The following is a 17921-nucleotide window of genomic DNA, read 5'->3' as shown; positions in this document are numbered from 1 at the left end:
AAGGCTGCCATTATTTTAAAAGAGCAGTAAAAATGTGTAGACATTTTCAAGGAAAGATTAAAGCAGAAGGGCTGATAGATCTATCACATATTGAATGAGACCCAAAGCACCTTTGCAATGTCCCTGTAGGCATCTCAGGACTGGGTTACACTCAAATGGAATGGGCAAAATTTGATTTTTTCCTGTGGACTATGGCAATACACTATGTGCTGGTTTACCTGAAAACATTCCTTAAAAGTTACAGGATTTCCTTTAATGGATAAACTCTTGTGATAACAGCTTATTGACACTTGTGTCTTTAGGTTCTCTTCTTTAGCCTATTGTGATACATTTTTTTTTAACGTTGCCAGTTTGTTCATGTGTTGGTGATGACTTGCACACAGACATAATAGCATTGCTTCAGAGCATGTGCATTACACATGTGAATTTATCTCTTTGCAGAAAATGTTACCTGAACTAATATTCTGGAAATACCAGGAGTCTGCTTCAAGTGTATGAAATTATATTTATAGCCTTGCCATTTGGAAAGATACAAGGCATCTCAGCCTTGTGAACATGCTTGGTGATGTTTGAGGAAAAATAGAGGGAATAAATTTGGCTGTGCCTCCTTTGCCATCCATGTTCCTGCACTGCTAACATTAAGACAGAAGTGGATGTGTTTTATAGGATAAGATGCTTACTGTTTTAAATAATAGCAAAATTCTGCATACTTTGGAGTGTAAATCTTTGCTATGATGTGTAGACAAGAAAGTTACAAAGCAGTCACCCATCATTTTCAAGTGCTCACAAGTGGAGGATAGTCCCTTACATTGCAACTTGAGGCCATTTCTGTTACTACCTGGAATGTCAGGTTCCAGGCTAGTAAGCTGGCAGCATCTGAGCTGAAAAATATTGACATCCCTGACTTGAGTTTGCACTTCTGTGCTTTTCTAGAGAGTAAAATCCAGAAGCAACTTGACAAGTTTGGTTAGTGTGCTGAGCAGCCAGTGTTTCTAGGAGCCAGGTGATGTTAAATCAGATTGGGGTTAAGTGTTTATGTGCTTAAAAGTGTTTCCCTGGTTGATCTCAGACTGTTGAGGAAGTCTCGAGCAGTTGGGAGGGTGTTTGTTCTGGCAGACTCCAGGATGGCCTTACTTCCATTGTGTCTCCTGGCTCTGAGAGTTGTCTCCTGTCGCTTATGCAACAGAATGTTTTCTTTGTCATTATTTTCCCTTTGCTTTTTTCCCCAGGAATAATTGGTGCATTGGGAGTAAACAAGTACAGCAGTGATTCTAGCAGTGCTGCACCACTTTCTTTCTTCTCCCAAACTTTTGTTCTGTGTTCACTCTTGCCATTCCGTACTGATGTGTTATGTATGGGTCTTAATAGGTTCTTGAAGAGTTCTCTGAGTTAGGGGTGTAATATATTGAACTATTTGTTGTTTTTCATTAGGAATTCTGTGTCTGAAATTATTTTATAATGAAATTCTGAGTTCTTTTTGAGTTATTGAAATGGTTAGAAATTGCATATATGGCTGTGGACTCATTTACTCCTAAACAGGAATGCATGCACAAATAGCACCTGCATCCATCTGAATAAGGCTTTATTTTGTCTATATATGCATGAAGATTAAAGTGGGTTTTTGCATATTTCTGATTTTCTTTTTCCAGACGAAATGTGATATACTTGCTATTTGTTTGTTTTAAGATGTTGGGTATTATTGAATCCTACTGTTAGTTTGTGCCCTGCTATCAATTTTGCATACTTAAAATCTGTGACATTATTTCACTATTAGTATCTCATTGCACTGCTTCCTTCTGTAGTGGGTTCAGGGGCTTCAACTCAGAAAGTCTGGTAACAATAATCTCAACTGTTTTCCTATTCTTATTTTTAGTTCTTTGGAATCTGTGTTATAATGCCTGAAAATGAAAATAAGCTTAGGTAAATGTAAAGGTAGTGTCCAGACACCTGTTTCTGGAAATAACTGCCTTGGGTTAGGAAGTCGTACAAATAGGGGTGGCTGTGGCATAGCTGCAGGATAGAGCAGATAAAGAAGCTGCTTGGCTGGCTGTGACCTTCAGATAGACTCTGGATATCTGTTTAGACAAACTATAAAATGCCTTGTGATTGGGCTTTTATTGTACATGGGCCTCCTAATGTAATCTTTTAACAATTTTAAGACAGGAAAGAGACAGAACCTAAGTTTTAATTAGTATTGGCTCTTGTAAAACAACTGTCCATAAAATCAGTGAAATTCTTATTTGGACATAGGTGCATTTTCCAAGCTCTTACGCAACCTCCTTGTGTGGGTTGCTGTCTTTCCTTCCTTTAAACCTTTATTGTTAATATTCATGAAAAGCTTTAAAAGAATAATTAGCCATTTTGTTATTTGGAGGGAGAAGTCAGATGCAGATTTGAGACAGTCAGCATTGGGATTTGGCATTTATGATTGATTTTTCTGAATGGCAGAGTAGGTTTATTAAAAAAATACCAAAACACTCTTCCATCTAAAAATCGTTATATTTGAAAGGGAATTTGGAAAAAAAAAATAAATACAAGCATTGTGAACAGATTGAAAGTTTTTCTGGGAATGGCAGGCCCAGTCGTTACTGTTTAGCAGCACTGTCCTTATTGTTTCAGAATATCTTCATGCATGACGTAAGTTTATATATATATATATATAAAGGAATGAATTTTCATTATGATTTTTGTCGTTCACTTCATACTGATTTTAGTTGAAGCTTTGAAGCATGCACCAGTAAGGCACAATATAACTTTGAAAAACAGTATTTAAAAAATTAATTTGAAAACTAATTTAAAAAATCAGTTTACAAACAAAATCAATTTGGCCCAGTTTACTGAAACATGAGCAGGATTCAGAAACAGCTTGTTGGCTGAGCTCAACAGCAGGAGAAGCTGTAGTCGATCAGTTCTGCCCTCTTCAGCAGGTATAATACCATTTGATGGAAATTTGCAATACATGGTTTCAGGGGACATGTGGATAATGTGTCCAGATGATAGCAAAATCAACAAAGTATAGGGAAAAACATGGGCAGATGTTTGGCTTATTCTGTCTACATGGTTACTTGTACTTAAATTCACTGTAATGGAGTTTATCTACTGTCATGTTGTGGTTTGCTCTCTTACAAAGAAGGATTTTATGGCAGGCTGCTAATCTTGCAAAACAGTTCACCTGTTGCAGCAGCCATATTTTGCAGCCTTAGCTGCAGGATTTTTTACCTTTTTTTAACCTTTTTTTTTCCCTCAACTCTTTCTTTCCAAATATATTGAAGTGCTAGGTTTGACTACAGTGGGATGAATTGCTTTATGGTTCTGACATACAACAGGGTATTCTTGCAGTGTGACTGGACACTTCAGACCTTCACAGACAGAAGAAGATAAATCACACACTTTTCAAATGTCACCCTTAGAAAAAAAAAAAAAAACCTCTAGGTTTATCTAACTGAACAACTTTTACTTTTGATTTTTATATTCTGTACTGTCTATGCCAGAAGTATGGCTACTCCTGAAATTACTGAAATCGAATGTTGACTCGATCTATGGAATATAAAATGCATCAATAATTACTGAAAATATTTAGACAGATGTTTAACTTATGAGTATTTGTTCTTCAGATCCATTTATGTATAATTAAAAGTGGTGGTGTATCCAGCTGTTCTGTCATCAGGAGGTCCTGTTGGCTTGGGTAGGGCATCCTGTCTCTATTATCTGCTCCTGTCCCTTTTCATTCCCACAACTAGAACTCCTTAAAATTCTAGATCAACACAGCTTGCAAATTTAAATATAGTGCTTTGTAAGATTAATTCAAAAAATGTATTAAACTATAATTTTGAAGCTGATGTGAACATTTAAAGGAAAGGGGGTTTATCTGCTATTAAATTGATACAGCACAAAATTAACATCTGCCTCAAACAGCAAAATTTTAGTAAATAAGATGCAGCATTTATTATGAGGCCTCATTATTCCATATGCATAGTAATATTTTCAAAGTGTAATTTTTTTCTTCTTCCTAAACTGCTCAAAATGTTTCTCCCTGTTTTTCAACAAGGCATTGTGTGTTGATGTTTGTAATTAGATCATTTGCATAGAGTCATTGTCATTAGAAAGTTAGCATTTTCAGTGGTCGCAGTTGTCTGAGTTATCCAAAGCTTTCTCATTTAGAAATATTTGAAATTATAATTTAGGTCACATAGTTTTTATGCTAACCATTATTTGGAGTGTTATTTCTCACGACTGCTTCTCAAGCTTAAGCTTGTTTCACTGTAAATAATTTTGTAGTTTCCATTTTAGTGGAATTCTAACTGTAGAGTATTTTCTTTTAGAGAACCCATAGTTGCAAGTTATTTATGTGAGGTACTGTATCCAGAGCCATGTGTACTCAGTTGCTATGGAGACACCTGTCATCCTGTCTTCCTAGGAAAGTGATAGTCCAGTGTGGCACCAAACATGCCCAAAGCAGTGGTGTGCGGAAAATTCGCTAGCAGGTACAAAACCTGTGACACTGGCTTGAATGATGTGTTCTGTGAATTCAGGAAAAGAAGGTAAAATCCTAAAAAACCCAAAACTTATGCACTTTGGCTTACCTCCAGGAGGTTATGTCCCCCTCTGTCCAGTCCTGACAACAATCCAGTTGCCAAACTTCAAATAGGATTGTCTGTAGAGACTGTACACTATGCAAGTACTGGATCCAAAAGGGCTCCTGTATCAAACACGAGCTGGAGGAACAAAAGGTAGAAACTGTCTGCAGTGTTTGTGCAGCTTCTTAAAGGGAAGGAAACTGATTTATAAGGCTTTAATTTTCAAAGTCCTCCTCTTTAAGTGGTATTACACTGTTGGAGGACTTTGCTCTTCCAAAAAAAGATATGAAAACTGGTTAGAGGCACTTTATATTCCAATGGTGTTGTCAAAGACATCCCAAACATTGTTGCAAGGTCTCTGCCCACTTTTCATGAATGTATTCAAGGAAGGGTATGCAGTATTTCTCTCTCTCTGTCTCTCTCTTTCTGGCTTTTCTTTGCAATGGACATGAGCCAGAGAAATGTCTTTCCTGGTCAATGCAGTCTCTTGTTTGAGGAAATGAAGTAAAGTGCATCCCATTAAATTATTTCTTTCATTCTAATTTCAGCGACTTTGCTTCTGGAAAGGATATACGCTTTGCCAGCCATGTAATAAGAAAAAACCAGTCTTTACTAAATAGAAATCAAGCTTTAGGGATGGGAAAGTAACACAATATTAAAAAAGCTTCAGTAGAGGTGAGATTTGTTTCAAAATCAGGATTTTGGTACGCTAAATATATACTTTCCCTTTTTAAGCCAAACAATAAATTTGTGCTATATAAATTTTCAGCACTTGTTAAATCAGTCTGATGTCAAATTTTGCTTGTCACATGATTGGATAATGTAAAATACACAAGGAACAGACAACAGAACAGGTCCAGAAAATTAAGTACCTTTTCTTGTATTCTTACAGTTTAGCATTGCAAATGTTTCTGGTACTTGTGTATTCCAGTGTGGTGATACTCTCCTCGAAAGGGTCTGAATCCAAGGAGCCAGACTTACTGAGCAAAGAGGCTTCTCGGGACTGTATCCAGTGCAGCTCTCAGACTACAGAAAGTTAGTGTTTTGCATGGCACAGGCTATGGTTTAAATTAGAGTGTCTGTGAGATGAGAGGAATAAACTTCGTAAGGTAAGACAAGTTGGACCCGTAAGGTAAGACAAGTTGGACCATCTATGATCAGTTCAGAAAATAAACCAATATTCTCACATATTGACATAATTGGATATCCTACCCATTCCTAGCGCACTAGCAAGAAGCTACACGTCTCACTCTGATTAGCTAGAGAAAAGTTCTAGAAAAGCTCTCTTTTACTACAGCAATATTCTGAGAGGGAGAGTAATTTTGATGGCAGAAAAAAATTTACCTAGTACACTGTGCCTGACAACTGTCTGGTCAACTTTTGCTGCTTCTGGGATGATGTGTTTGACTCAGTAACCTTGGTAAGGTTAGTTTCAGACAGGGCTATGCCCAGTAACTCTGTGCACCAGTACATGCTGGGAGCTACCTGGCTGACAAGTAGCTTTGCCAAAAAAGGCCCTGAGGGGTCCTAGTGGACACCAAGTTGAGCATGAGACAGAAATGTGCCCTTGTAGCACAGAAAGTAACTAGTGTCCTGGGCTGGAGGGTGAGTGTTGCCAGCAGGTCAAGGGGTGATCTTTCTCCTCTTCTCAGTGGTAAGGCCACACCTCAAGCGCTGGGTCCAGTTCTGGGCTTCTTAGTTCAAGACAGACTGTCGTGGTTTGACATGGAAGTGAATTTTTTCAGGAAGTTGGGTCAAACCAATCAGTGGTCAGGTTTAGATATTGGCACTTGGAGTGACCACTGAAGGTATGGATACGCCTCTGAGAACACAGGGGGTTAAAAGCAGGAACTCCCAAGAGCTCGCTCTCTTTGGTTCCGGTCAGGGTGCTGTGCAGATCTCCCCTGCCCAGCCATGGGGCTGGGTGGGGAAGGGGAAGCCATGTGGCCTGGTCGAGGTGAGCTGAGGGGTAGAAGGACTGGAACCGAGCCAGCTCCTGTGGACGGAAGGGTGGAGAGAAGCGGAGACGCCTTTGTTGTTCCTCCCCAAAGGGAAGAGACAGAGAGTCCGGACAGCAACTGTAACTTTGCCGGCGCGGAGGAGAAGGAGGGTGCGGGAAGGTGCCCAGCCTTGGCCTTGGGAATTGGCTGCTGGGCAGAGATATCAGCCGTCCAGGGAGTCTGAACTTTTAACCCTTTCCTGAGAAATGAAGGTTTTGTAAAATATTACTCCTCCTTGATTTGAAGTAGAAGAGAGACAGTCTAGGATCCGAGATGGTGGAAGAAGAAATTTTTGAGTTGGGAGGAGATGATAGAGTAGCTTGTGGCTGGACTTTTCTTGTTAGCCATAGACTGAACCAAATTCTCCCGCAACAGAGACTGCGCTTAGGAGGATGCGTTAGTGGGCCAAGAGACCTGTTTCAGTGACTACCAACAGAAAAATGGAGAGAACAGAAGAAGGTTGAAGAAAGTGTGGAGAGGCCCTCTGTCTTCAGAGAAGAAGAAGAGAAGAAGAAGATCTCTGTTCTTGGACCCTCGGCCCCAGGGGGAAATGGGGGGGACTGTAGTCCCGAGATGAGAAACTGAACTGTTGTTTTTCTTGGTCCTTAGCAAAGCATCCTTAAAGGAGCCCTATGAGCAGTCTGTCCATGCACGGTGGTGAGAGCACTGTGACATGGAAAGGAGAGCGTCACCATGGCAGATTTTCTCCAGGCGGTTGCCATGTGTGACATGAAAACACAAAGGTAGCAGTTGTGTTTCCTAGGGGGTCTGTGGCACAGGAGAGACTCCTGTCTCCCTTGGTAGACTGAGTATTGATTATCTGAAGGGTGGCAACTTAATCAGGATCCTGAGTGGTGTCTCACTGTAGTTTGTTTAGAAATTAGGTAGGAAGAGTGTTTCAGAAAGTCTTCATCCTGGATTTAATGCCTGTGTTTTATAGTAGTAGTAGTTTAATAAAGTTTCTTTCTTTGTTATTAAGCTTAGGCCTGCTCTGCTCTGTTCCTGATCACATCTCACAGCAATTATTTAGAAAAGTGCATTTTCATGGGGGCGCTAGCATTGCGCCAGTGTCAAACCATAACACAGGCACAGACATATTGGACGGGATCTAGCAAAGAGCCATTAAGATGATGAAGGGACTGGAAGCCTTTCTTTTGAGGAAAGGCTGAGAGCTCAGACTGTTCAGCTTGGGGTAAAGAAGGCTTGAGGAAGGAAGTCATCAATATGTACAAACACCGGAACAGAGGGTGCAAAGAAGAGGGAGTCAAATTCTTTTCAGTGGTGCCCAGGGACAGGACCAGAGCCAATGGACACAAACTGAAACATGGAAGGTGCTGTATGAACACCAGGAGACAAACCATTACTGGGAGACTGAACACTGGACAGGTTGCCCAGAGAGGCTGTATGTTCTTTTTCCTCAGAGATATTCAAAAACTACCTGTGCATGGTCCTGGACAGCTTGCTCAGGATGGCCCTCTGTGAATTGGACAAGGTGGCCTCCAGAGGCCCCTGCCTTCCTCCACACTTCTGTGATCCTTTAAAGGTGCCTGCCATGCATGGTTAGGGCATATATCTAATGCTGATGCATTATGTGGTTTATGAGCAGGTTGGGGATTGGAAACAGACAGAGTAATCTTGCATCTTAGTTATGTTGTGTAAGCAGAGATTGCAATTCCAGATTCTCATTATTTCAGGCTAGCAAAGATCATTCAGAAGTGTCACATTGCATCTCATTTCTGTCTTTGAGATGTTTGACAGTGCAAATCATATGGCTTTGACAAGTAATCCCAACACATGCACAGTTTTGAGACGCTGAAAAATCCAGCTAAAACTTTGGTACCATGGGTTTGGTATTTCTGATTTGTGAAGTAAAAACAAGGTTCCCTTTGTGCTGCTTCAGTTCATAGCAAGTACATATCTCTACTTCCCCTCAGCCATGGAATGGCCAAAAATCCATCTGCTGTACAGTCAGTGTGCTCCTGGAGGGCAGGAGAGCCAAATGCTTTCTGGACATCCCAGATTTGCTGCTGCATACCAGCAAAACTGGGCACTCCATCCACCACATCACATGAGCTTGAACCTCAGCAACTCTCACCAGGCACGAAGAGAGATTTTGAGACTGCATGGTGCTGCAGGGCCCTCGGTCCCCTCCAGGCTGTGCAATCAGTTTCACTCTTGTCCCTCTTTTCTCAGAATGCCTTGTCCAGGGAGGTGAGAGGGAGCTTTGCTGAAGGGGTGACTGTCATTCCCTCCCTCCCAGACCAGTTTGGAATGGCTTTCCTATTGCTGTCATGGAAACAGTGCCCGGAGTCACAGAAGAGGGAATATGTGTGGCATTCAGCTGCTGCCAGGTGTGGGGAGGAAAGAGGCCTCATTTTACCCAGTCCAAATTCCCAGTGGGGGAAGAGATGTCAGATTTAAGATGGGGAGGCAAGGTAAAGAACAGTATGGCTCTAAACCACAGCCTAGAAACCATGTCTGGAAATTAATCTGAATTCCCTGTCTGCCATTAAATTCACTTAAAACACTGAGTTTAAAATTCTGCATGTATGGCTTGTTTCCATTTATTTTGCCTTTCCTTTACAATACTGTGACATCATGAACCTTTTTTTTTTTCCTGAAAGAAAGAGAGAGCTGCAACTCCTCCTTGCTTGTTCTGCATTTGCAATCAGGGGCTTTAGTAATATGCATTATTTGAGACAGGTCTTGGACCTGTTATCAACGCTGCTAGAAGGTTCCTAGCAGGAACCCCATTCCACAGGGATAGATGCAGTTTTGATGACTGTGTTTTGATGTAATAAAGACTTGAATTTAAGGTGACTTTCACAATTCTGTCAATGAAATATTCTGATTGAAGTCATACAACAAATTTATTCATTTATTATTTCTACTCACTCTCTCTTCCCTCTTTTTTCTTTCCCCTGAATCAATGAAAATAACAATGATTCCTGTGCCTCTCTTACTTTGTAATTTTGATATTCCCTCTGTAAGGAGCATCCCTGTAGAGATGCCTCTCTCCCTTTTCATCTTCTGACAGTTTCCTCGACATCATTTTGGTGGCAACTGAGTAGTCTTTGAACTGAAATCTGTGCTGTAATTGTGGAAGCAGCACAATTGTCTTAGTAAGGCATGGTAATTCTGGAGTGCAGCAAGTGTTGCTTGTGTGTTTGATCTCCCAGAAGCATAACTGCAAATCCAGTCCAGTATAACTATTCTATTCATTGCTGTATTTACAATGAGTAGTACAAATCTGGAATCTTTCTGATTGATTGTTTGAGAACTCAGTAGCAAAATCTATTTAGTGTTGTATTGAAAAAGAATAGCCTGGATTCCCAATCTGGATGTTTTAAGGATGAAAATCTATTTTTTCTGTAGAAAAACCTGATACATTATGTTTTCTGCATCTGTTTGGTGGCAGTAAATGTATGTTTCACTAGTAAGAACAGCCATTGTTGGTCAGATGAACTGTCTTCACTGATGACCTCAAGTATATGCTGACTAAAGAGTAAGAACAGGGCCATAATGTGTGATACTGTCTTCTAATACTCAAAAGCCACCTGTTTTCAGGTTTCCATGACCCAGTGAAGTTATGATATCCTTAGTAACCATCAAAAGCATGCCTGTTACATAAAGAGTCATCTTCTTTCGTCTGTTTTCAAGTCAGTAGAGTGTTTCTGAGTAAAAAATCAGAGCTGTTGAGAGAAATCTCATGGTGTCTGCTATGGACCTAGGTGAGGAAGAAGAGGTGGATCAAACCTTCGCTTCCAAGAGGCCGCAGGCTCTGGTTCTCAAGAGGGAATTCAGCCATTCTGGGAAAACAGCATAGTGGTGCATAACAATCTGGGACATTTCCAGGAAGCGTTGGGAACAGCTTCTTCATGTGGTTGTGGATGGACCAACTAGGAACAGTGCTCTCCTGAACTGAATGTTTACCAATAAAGACCTGTTGGAAGATAAAAATGCCAACAGCAGCTGCAGAGACTGTAAGGTCATACAGGCCAAATACTTGAGGAGGACAAGTGATCAAATAAAGACCTGAACTTCAGAAAAGCAGATTTCAACTCAGACAGGGAACTTCTAGGAAGGATCCAATGGGAACCTGCCTTGGACAGCAAAGAAGCTCAGGAATGTTGGGAGATTTCCCAGCTGCTTCTTGAAGTATAAAAGAGCAGTCTATCCCCCTAAGCAGGAAAAGGAGCAGACATAAAAAGAAATCAGTTGGAAAGGCACCAAACTACCAAAAGAGCTCAAATGAGCACAGGAGCACTGGAGCAGTGCAAAAGGGGACAAGCTTCCAAAGATGAATATAGAGGTACTGCTTCAGTGTAAAGAGATGCAATTAGGAAGGCAATAGCTTAGCTGGAACTCAAAGTAGCAAGAGATAATAAGAATAACATAAGAGTTTCTGCAAGTATTTTAGCAAGTAGAAGAAGTACTAGAAGGTTATAGCTCTGCTCCTGATAAGGGCCAGCGAGTTCATCAAAAATGGCACAGAAAAGGCTGAGGCACTCGGCCTCTCTTCTTGGGTAATGTCAGGCCCTAAAGCTCTGTGTCAAGAAGAAACAACAAAGTAAATGGCAAACCACTGATAATACAGAAGGGTCAAGTGTTGTTGCCCTTCAGCCCTACTGTCCTCCATAACTTTTTATGGTTGCCTAACTTTGTTGACCTGTTGCTCATTTCTTGTTTCAAGTCATTCTATATGTATTAGGCAGTGTGGAACATGGCACCAGAACTTCACTGGTGGACACCTTCAGCTGGAAGAATTTACCATTTATTTCTTGATTTGACTTCCTATTTAAGAAAGAACTTATCCTTGCAGCAACCTTCTAAATAACTTGTTAATGTTTATGTTAGAGGCCACAAATTCTGTTCAGTGTTACAGACTCTGATAATTGCCCAGTAAGACTATCTGGTTTGCTGGTCTATAGTCTTCTAGATCCTCCTGAAACTGGCATTGCATTCAATATCTTATACTTTTAAGCAGTGTATTTCTTAGTTTCTTAGAACTGTTGAGCAAATACCATCTGGTCTTCAATTTGCTACAGGTTATTTTGTCAGTTTGTTTCATGACCTATTCACTTCAATTTCAGGCAGATCCTCTGATAATACTCCCTTAGTGATTTCTTAGCATGAGAATTTCCCATAAAATAGTAAAAATTTCCATGCGGGATTAATTTGGTTTCTCTTCAGTGAGCCCTTTTATATCCTCACCAGTGGTTTTACAGACTCTCCAGGCAGATTCTTGCTCCTGATGCATGTGGAGAAGTATTTGTTGGCTGCTTTGATGCTTTTAGCTATTTGTCCTTTAAAATCATATTGTGTTGTCTTGTCTTCTTATGTTTAACCTGTCAACATTTACGCTATTGTATTTTCTTCACTTGAAGATGATTTCAACTTTCAGAAATAGAGGTTTTTTTTTAGTAACAGCTTCCTTTGCCCTCACTAACTTTCTATGTCTTGACCTTTTCTTGATACACTGCCTTGATTCTGTATATTCATCATACTCTTCCAATAATTAGTTTCCCTACTGTCTTTAAATACTTTACTTTTAGCCTGAAGCAATTTTTAAAATATTTTTTCTTACAGTTTTCTCTTTTTATGTGGCTCCGAACTGGCAGATGCTCTTCTTTCTGTGGGGATGTTGGATTCAAGCACAGAATGATCAATAAGGGTGGCTTCTCAACTGCAAGATGTGAAACTACTTTGCTTGACCAAGTCAAGAATTTAATTTTTTCCTGTGGGCATCCCAAGCATCTGTGTATGATATTATCTGAAATTCAGCTTATGTGCCACATCGTCATATTACTTTATTGCTTTTTTTTTTGTACCAAATGTTGGGGTAATTGAAGACTCCCAGAACTATTGCATTTTGTATCCATCTTTCAAACTATATCTCTGCCAACTCAATATTGCATCAGCCCATATGTCGACCCATAAAAGGAATTTTTATTCAGTGAGATTGTTTGTTTTACTGATTATAAGCTCTTTCCCTACCTATCCTTGCCCATACTACAAGTGTTACCGTGAAGTATACATGTTCCTTGCCTATTTGTTTTCAAACAGGTGATTTTTAGACTATAATTTCATTATAAGAACCTTTTTACTTTGTTCAAAAGATGAGCTATTCATACCAGAAATTAGGAGAATAAGATCATAATGATACTTCTTAAAACTAACATTTTCATTACTAATTGCTTTTTTCTTTCATAAGGAACAATATGAATCTGTTGGGAATTTCCTGAAACTGGTATTTCTGTAGGGTAGCCAGAAAAGGATTGAATTACCTAATTATTTTACTAGTTCTCTTTTTTGTAATAAAAGATATAATACAAGGGGAAATATTCAAAAGCTATTAAAGTTAACTGCTACTGCCATAGAATCATATGTGAGAGAATCTCAAGGGTTTGCAGTCCTTAAGTTCAAATTTTTTTTAGCCCATGCTGTGAATTTTTTTCTTTAGCACTTAATTGTACTTAGTAGCAGAAATAAATTAATTATTTGACTAATCAGTGTACTGTCAGCTAGAATACTAGAATTCTTGTTTATTATCATCTCTGTATTTGAGCTGAATTTACAATTTTGATGTAATCCTATATTTATTTGAAAGTCCATCCACATTCAGTTAGTGTAGCAAACTGCATATCTCAAGTGTGCAGAAAATCAAGCTTCTAAGTCATTAGTCTCAAGACAAGAAAAAAAAATCCTATAGGTATTCATTCGCATGTGCTAGGTTGTCTAAAAAATAGGCCCATCTTGCTTTGTTATATAACTTTTGAATCTCTTAGTAACTTGCTAATGATCAGCTTTTTAACAGTTACTCATGGCAATATTCAGATCTAGTATCCTAATTAATTCAGAAATTCACAGATTATTGCAAAATATGGAGTGTGTTCTTGGATATGCTGTACTTACAGTCTATGTCTGTGTTGAGAAATAAGTCTATTTTATAAAATGAGGAAAATCAAAAGAAAAAATTATTCACCAGAATAATTTCCTCAGTTCAAGTAGAAGAATAGAAAGGGAAAAGTTGGCTGCTCATTTAGACCATCTTGGACAAGTGTAAAGCTAATGATTTATCATGCTGCCTCTCCATCTGTTCCCTGTGCCTAGGATGATGTGTATTCTCAAAACTCTGGGAGTGAGAACTAGTTCAGAGGCATATAGATAGGGAACTGGAGAACTCAAATGAATAAAATGCTGGAGAAGACTTCAAATCCCTAAGCATGTAGACAGACTGGTCAAGAAGTTGTGTGTGTCACTGGTGTGCTCTGACAGCTCTGCAGCTAATGCTGGCATCTTGGCACATTGCCCAACAGAGCATAGATCTCATCAGACAAGAAAGGGAAACTAGAACCTGTGGATGTTGTCAGAACCAAAAAAGGCTTTCTTAGTACTTCAATGACTAGGACATTTTTAGAAGTTTCACATTTTGTGACCGTATTGTTCAACTTCCTTTGCTTTTAACATGTCTTCAAACTATATAAATATATGTATAATTAAGCATCTTCCATCTTCAGTCAAATTATTCTGCAGATATGTACTGGAAAATCAAGGTAAAAGCCGTCAGTCCACAGTTTTGTCTGGTATATTAAATTTGCTGAGAATGTAAAGACAGGCTTCAAGAGCTGCTACTGTAAATGGAATTATTCTTTTCCACTTAGATATATGCTTGGACAGCTGAGAAGTAAAGGAGAATAATAAGCTCGGGCCAATGTAAGACTGAAGAGTCTGGGTCTGTTACTAAACTCCAGCTCTACTTCTTTTGCTGTCCTTGGAGAAGACCTACCACTTTGATTTGTTTTGCTTTTGCATTGAGCTTTGCGAATAATAACAGTAAGCCCTAAAGCAGGTCAAAGTTAGTAAGGTAGAAAGTCAATTTAATCTTACATCCTTCTTAAATTGCTGCTGCAGAGGGTGGAGAAGCACAGCACTTACATTAGAAAGCTCATAGTAGTCCTACTCCTGTCCTAACACTTAAAGTTTTTACTTACAGTTTATTGCTTTATGGACAGAAGTAGTTTGCTTGAGAGGAAGTGGACTAGCACAGGAATCATGGTGAGTGATGAGCCATTGGGAGTGTTGGCAAGGGATGTAAAAACTAATGAGAAGAAGAAAAGACTTAGCTTAAAGAATGAAGCTGAACATAAAACAGAGAAGAAAAAATGGGATTAAAAAGGACCATTTGGAATTTTAAAAACTTTGGTGATTATGTTGGAAAAGTAATAATGCAATTTCCCTAGGAACAGAAGTCCAAGCAGTTGGGCAGTGTGCCTTCAGAGAGCAAGGCCTGCCTGCAATTCACAGAGGAACAGGGCAGTATGCCTAGAGAGCTAAAACAATGCCGTGGAATGCAGTTGTCACCATATTTGTATCAGGATCCTAAACATAGAAAATAAAATAGGGCCTTATTTCTATAAAAGTTGTTAAAGGCATAAAAGGGACTTCTTTGAAGTAATCTTGCATGAAAATGAAGGAATAGTTTATTTTTAAACACTGTAATCAGCAAAGCTAGTTCTTTATCCCATAAATAATCCATATGCATAATAGCCTAGATGCCATGCTAATCTCTTGTAAAGAAGCATGGGAGTGCTAAAACAGTCAAATCAGGTGAAAGAATAAGCTAGAGAAATTCAGGCTGATAAAATACAAGCCTTTACATCAAGTGAAATATGTCTTTATGTAATCATCATGATGAGAAAATTTGGTAGCCTCTGATCTAATCAATAACCTTAATATAAAGCCTTGAAAAAAGTATTCAGAGCTCATCAGTTCTGGGATCATGGAGAAAATAGGTTGAAAGAGACTCTGGAGGTCTTCTCCAAGCAAGTCTAGCTTCAGTGTTAGATCAGATGTGAAGATGACTTTTGAAATCTCCAATAATGGAGATTCTATATGTACAACCTGTTCGATTGTTTCGCTACCCTTGATGTCACATTGTTTGGTTTTGGATTCTTTTTTAAATTATTGTTTTTGTTTGTGTTTATTCTTTCACCTTTTGTTCAGTTACAATTTACTTCATCGCAGCTTGTCACTGTTGCCTGTCTGCTTGCTGCATATGCCTGGCAAGGGCCTGGTGATGTGTTCACTATAATCGCCTTAAAGAAGTGAGTCTGCAACAACCAATCTACAGGCTGGGGGCAGAGTGTCTGGAAAGTTGCCCAGCAGAAAAGGACCTGGGGGTGTTGATTGACAGCAGCTGAACATGAGCCAGCTTGTGCCCAGGTGGCCAAGAAGGCCAATGGCATCATGGCCTGTACCAGCAATAGTGTGGCCAGCAGGAGCAGGGCAGTGATTGTCCCCCTGTACTCACCACTGGTGAGGGGACACTTCAAATCCTGTGTTCAGTTCTGGGCCACTCCCTGCAAGAATGACATTGAGGGGCTGCAGCATGTCCAGAGGAGGGCAGCAGAACTGGTGGAGGGTCTGGGGGGTCAGTTATATGAGGAGTGGCTGAGGGAGTTGGGGTTGTTTAGCCTGGAGGAAAGGAGACTCAGAGGTGACCTTGTTGCTCTTTACAATTGCCTGACAGTAGGCTATTGAAAGGTGAGGATCAGTCTCTTCTTCCTGGCAGCCAGTGAGAGGACAAGGGCACAACAGTCTCAAACTGTGCCAGGGGGCAGACTTAGGTTGGGCATCAGAAAGAATTTTTCCACTGGCAGGATTGTTAAGCATTGGAACAGAGTCATCCCTGGAAGTGTTCAAGAAATGACTGGATGCATCACTTAGTTCTATGGTCTAGTTGACACGGCAGTATTTGCTCAAAGGTTGGACTTTTAATCTTGGAGGTCTTTTCCAGACTTAGAGATTCTATAAAATACATCGTCCCTAGATGGTCTCTTCTCCATACTAAACAAACCAAATTCCTCCACCTTCTGCTTGTATAATGTGTACTTTAATCTTCTGACCAGTTTTGTGGCCCTCTGGTGATCTTGCTTCAAAATCCCGTCATGTAGTGTCCTGGTGGCCCAAAGCCAACCACTGTACTCAAGATGCAGCTTAAGGAGTAGCAAATAAAAGGGAATAGTTAGTTCAATTATTTCCTTGTTCTGCTAGTGGCTCTCATGTTAGTGCAGTGAAATGAGTGGTTGGCCATTGTCACCACAGCAATGTGCTGCTAAGTGATAACTTTTTGTCTGCCACACCTCCAGGTCTTCCTGGAGAGATGCTGTACTGCTACATGGCATTCCATTCTCTGTGCAGGACTGTTTGTTTCTCTTTTATGAGCTTCATGACACTCTTGCTGGCCTATTCTTCCAGCTTGTCAAAGTTCCTCTGAATGGTAGTCCTGCCCCCCCCAGTGTATGAATTGCTTCCTTCAGGTTGGTTACCCGGAAACTTGGACTTGCTTATAGGTGCAGTCATCTCTCCATTAAGATTTTGCAAGAACGTACATACCCACCACTGAGTTTCTCAATCTGCCACCTCTCTGCTTATTTAATTACCGTTCTGTGAGCTTTTTCCTTCACCCCTCATCCCTCATGTTATTCAGTATAATGGAAGCATGAAACAATCCAGTTAAAAAGGATAAGAAAAGAACAAATGAAAATGCAGTCCAACAATGGAGAGTGTAGGGAATGTGAAAGATATTGATTGGTACATTCTAAAGCCCAGTTTTGAAGCTTTTGAACAATATTTAGTGTCAGATGTTCAGGGGCATTGCTAGTGGTGGTTTTTTTCCTGTTTTGAAAGCATGAAGACACTGTTTTCCTTCTATTTACAGGATGGGTTGTCAGGTCTGGTTTATGTCTGATGATATCTGTCCCTATATTTCTGCCAAGTTAGGCTTTTGTAGGTTTTGCTGTTTTCCTTAGGAAGTACATGCTCCAATTTTTGCTATTCATGTGTGTTTGGTACAGTAGGTTAAAAATAGTTTGTTGCTAACATCACTCTAAGTAGTGGCATTCAGTGGAGTGTACAGATGTGGAATACACGGAATTGTGCATGATGCTATATATATATATACACATATTTGGGATGTTAATTGAGGTATGTTTTTTTTTCTTGTTCAATAGGTTTTAAAAAGGCAGAGCCAATGCTGTACACTTCTACAGCCTGTGTACTTTTTGAAGTTCTGTGGTTTCTAACATATTCCTCTGAAAGACTTCAATCCCAGAGACGATTTATTTGTTTGTGTAGCTGTAATCAGGTTTCCTGTATTCATCTCACCAGGGATTCCCAACCTGGATTATCAGTGCTGCTTTTTGTTTGTATTTGAAGATTCAAATGATCACCAGTGCCCCAATTAGGTTTTGTATAGCGTATTTGCAATCAAAAGCTAGACACTTCTCCTTTTTTAATGTCGTGACTTAAAGATTCTTAGGAACCCAATAATTTTGCAAGC

The 17921-nt window shown here is 39.7% G+C and overlaps 1 protein-coding gene across 7 annotated transcripts in view; it reads left to right on the top strand.

The window, feature by feature from the left end:
- The window catches only part of CTNND2 (catenin delta 2), a 638637-nt gene that overhangs the window by 223485 nt on the left and 397231 nt on the right, over window positions 1-17921 (top strand). Inside the window, exon 1 of one of the 7 annotated variants that reach the window (XM_068196797.1) lies at window positions 16867-16899. The exons of the other annotated variants lie outside the window; for them this stretch is intronic. Within the exon in view, the coding sequence (XP_068052898.1) occupies window positions 16882-16899 (18 nt within the window). The 5' untranslated portion in view covers window positions 16867-16881. Of the gene's footprint in view, window positions 1-16866; window positions 16900-17921 lie in introns of those variants that run through there. 7 annotated transcript variants of the gene reach the window in all.

Source organism: Anomalospiza imberbis, chromosome 1 (genome assembly GCF_031753505.1).
Source record: "Anomalospiza imberbis isolate Cuckoo-Finch-1a 21T00152 chromosome 1, ASM3175350v1, whole genome shotgun sequence".
Lineage (NCBI taxonomy): Eukaryota > Metazoa > Chordata > Aves > Passeriformes > Viduidae > Anomalospiza > Anomalospiza imberbis.
Note: the sequence above shows the minus strand (reverse complement) of the source record. Positions and strands in the feature narration are given on the sequence as shown.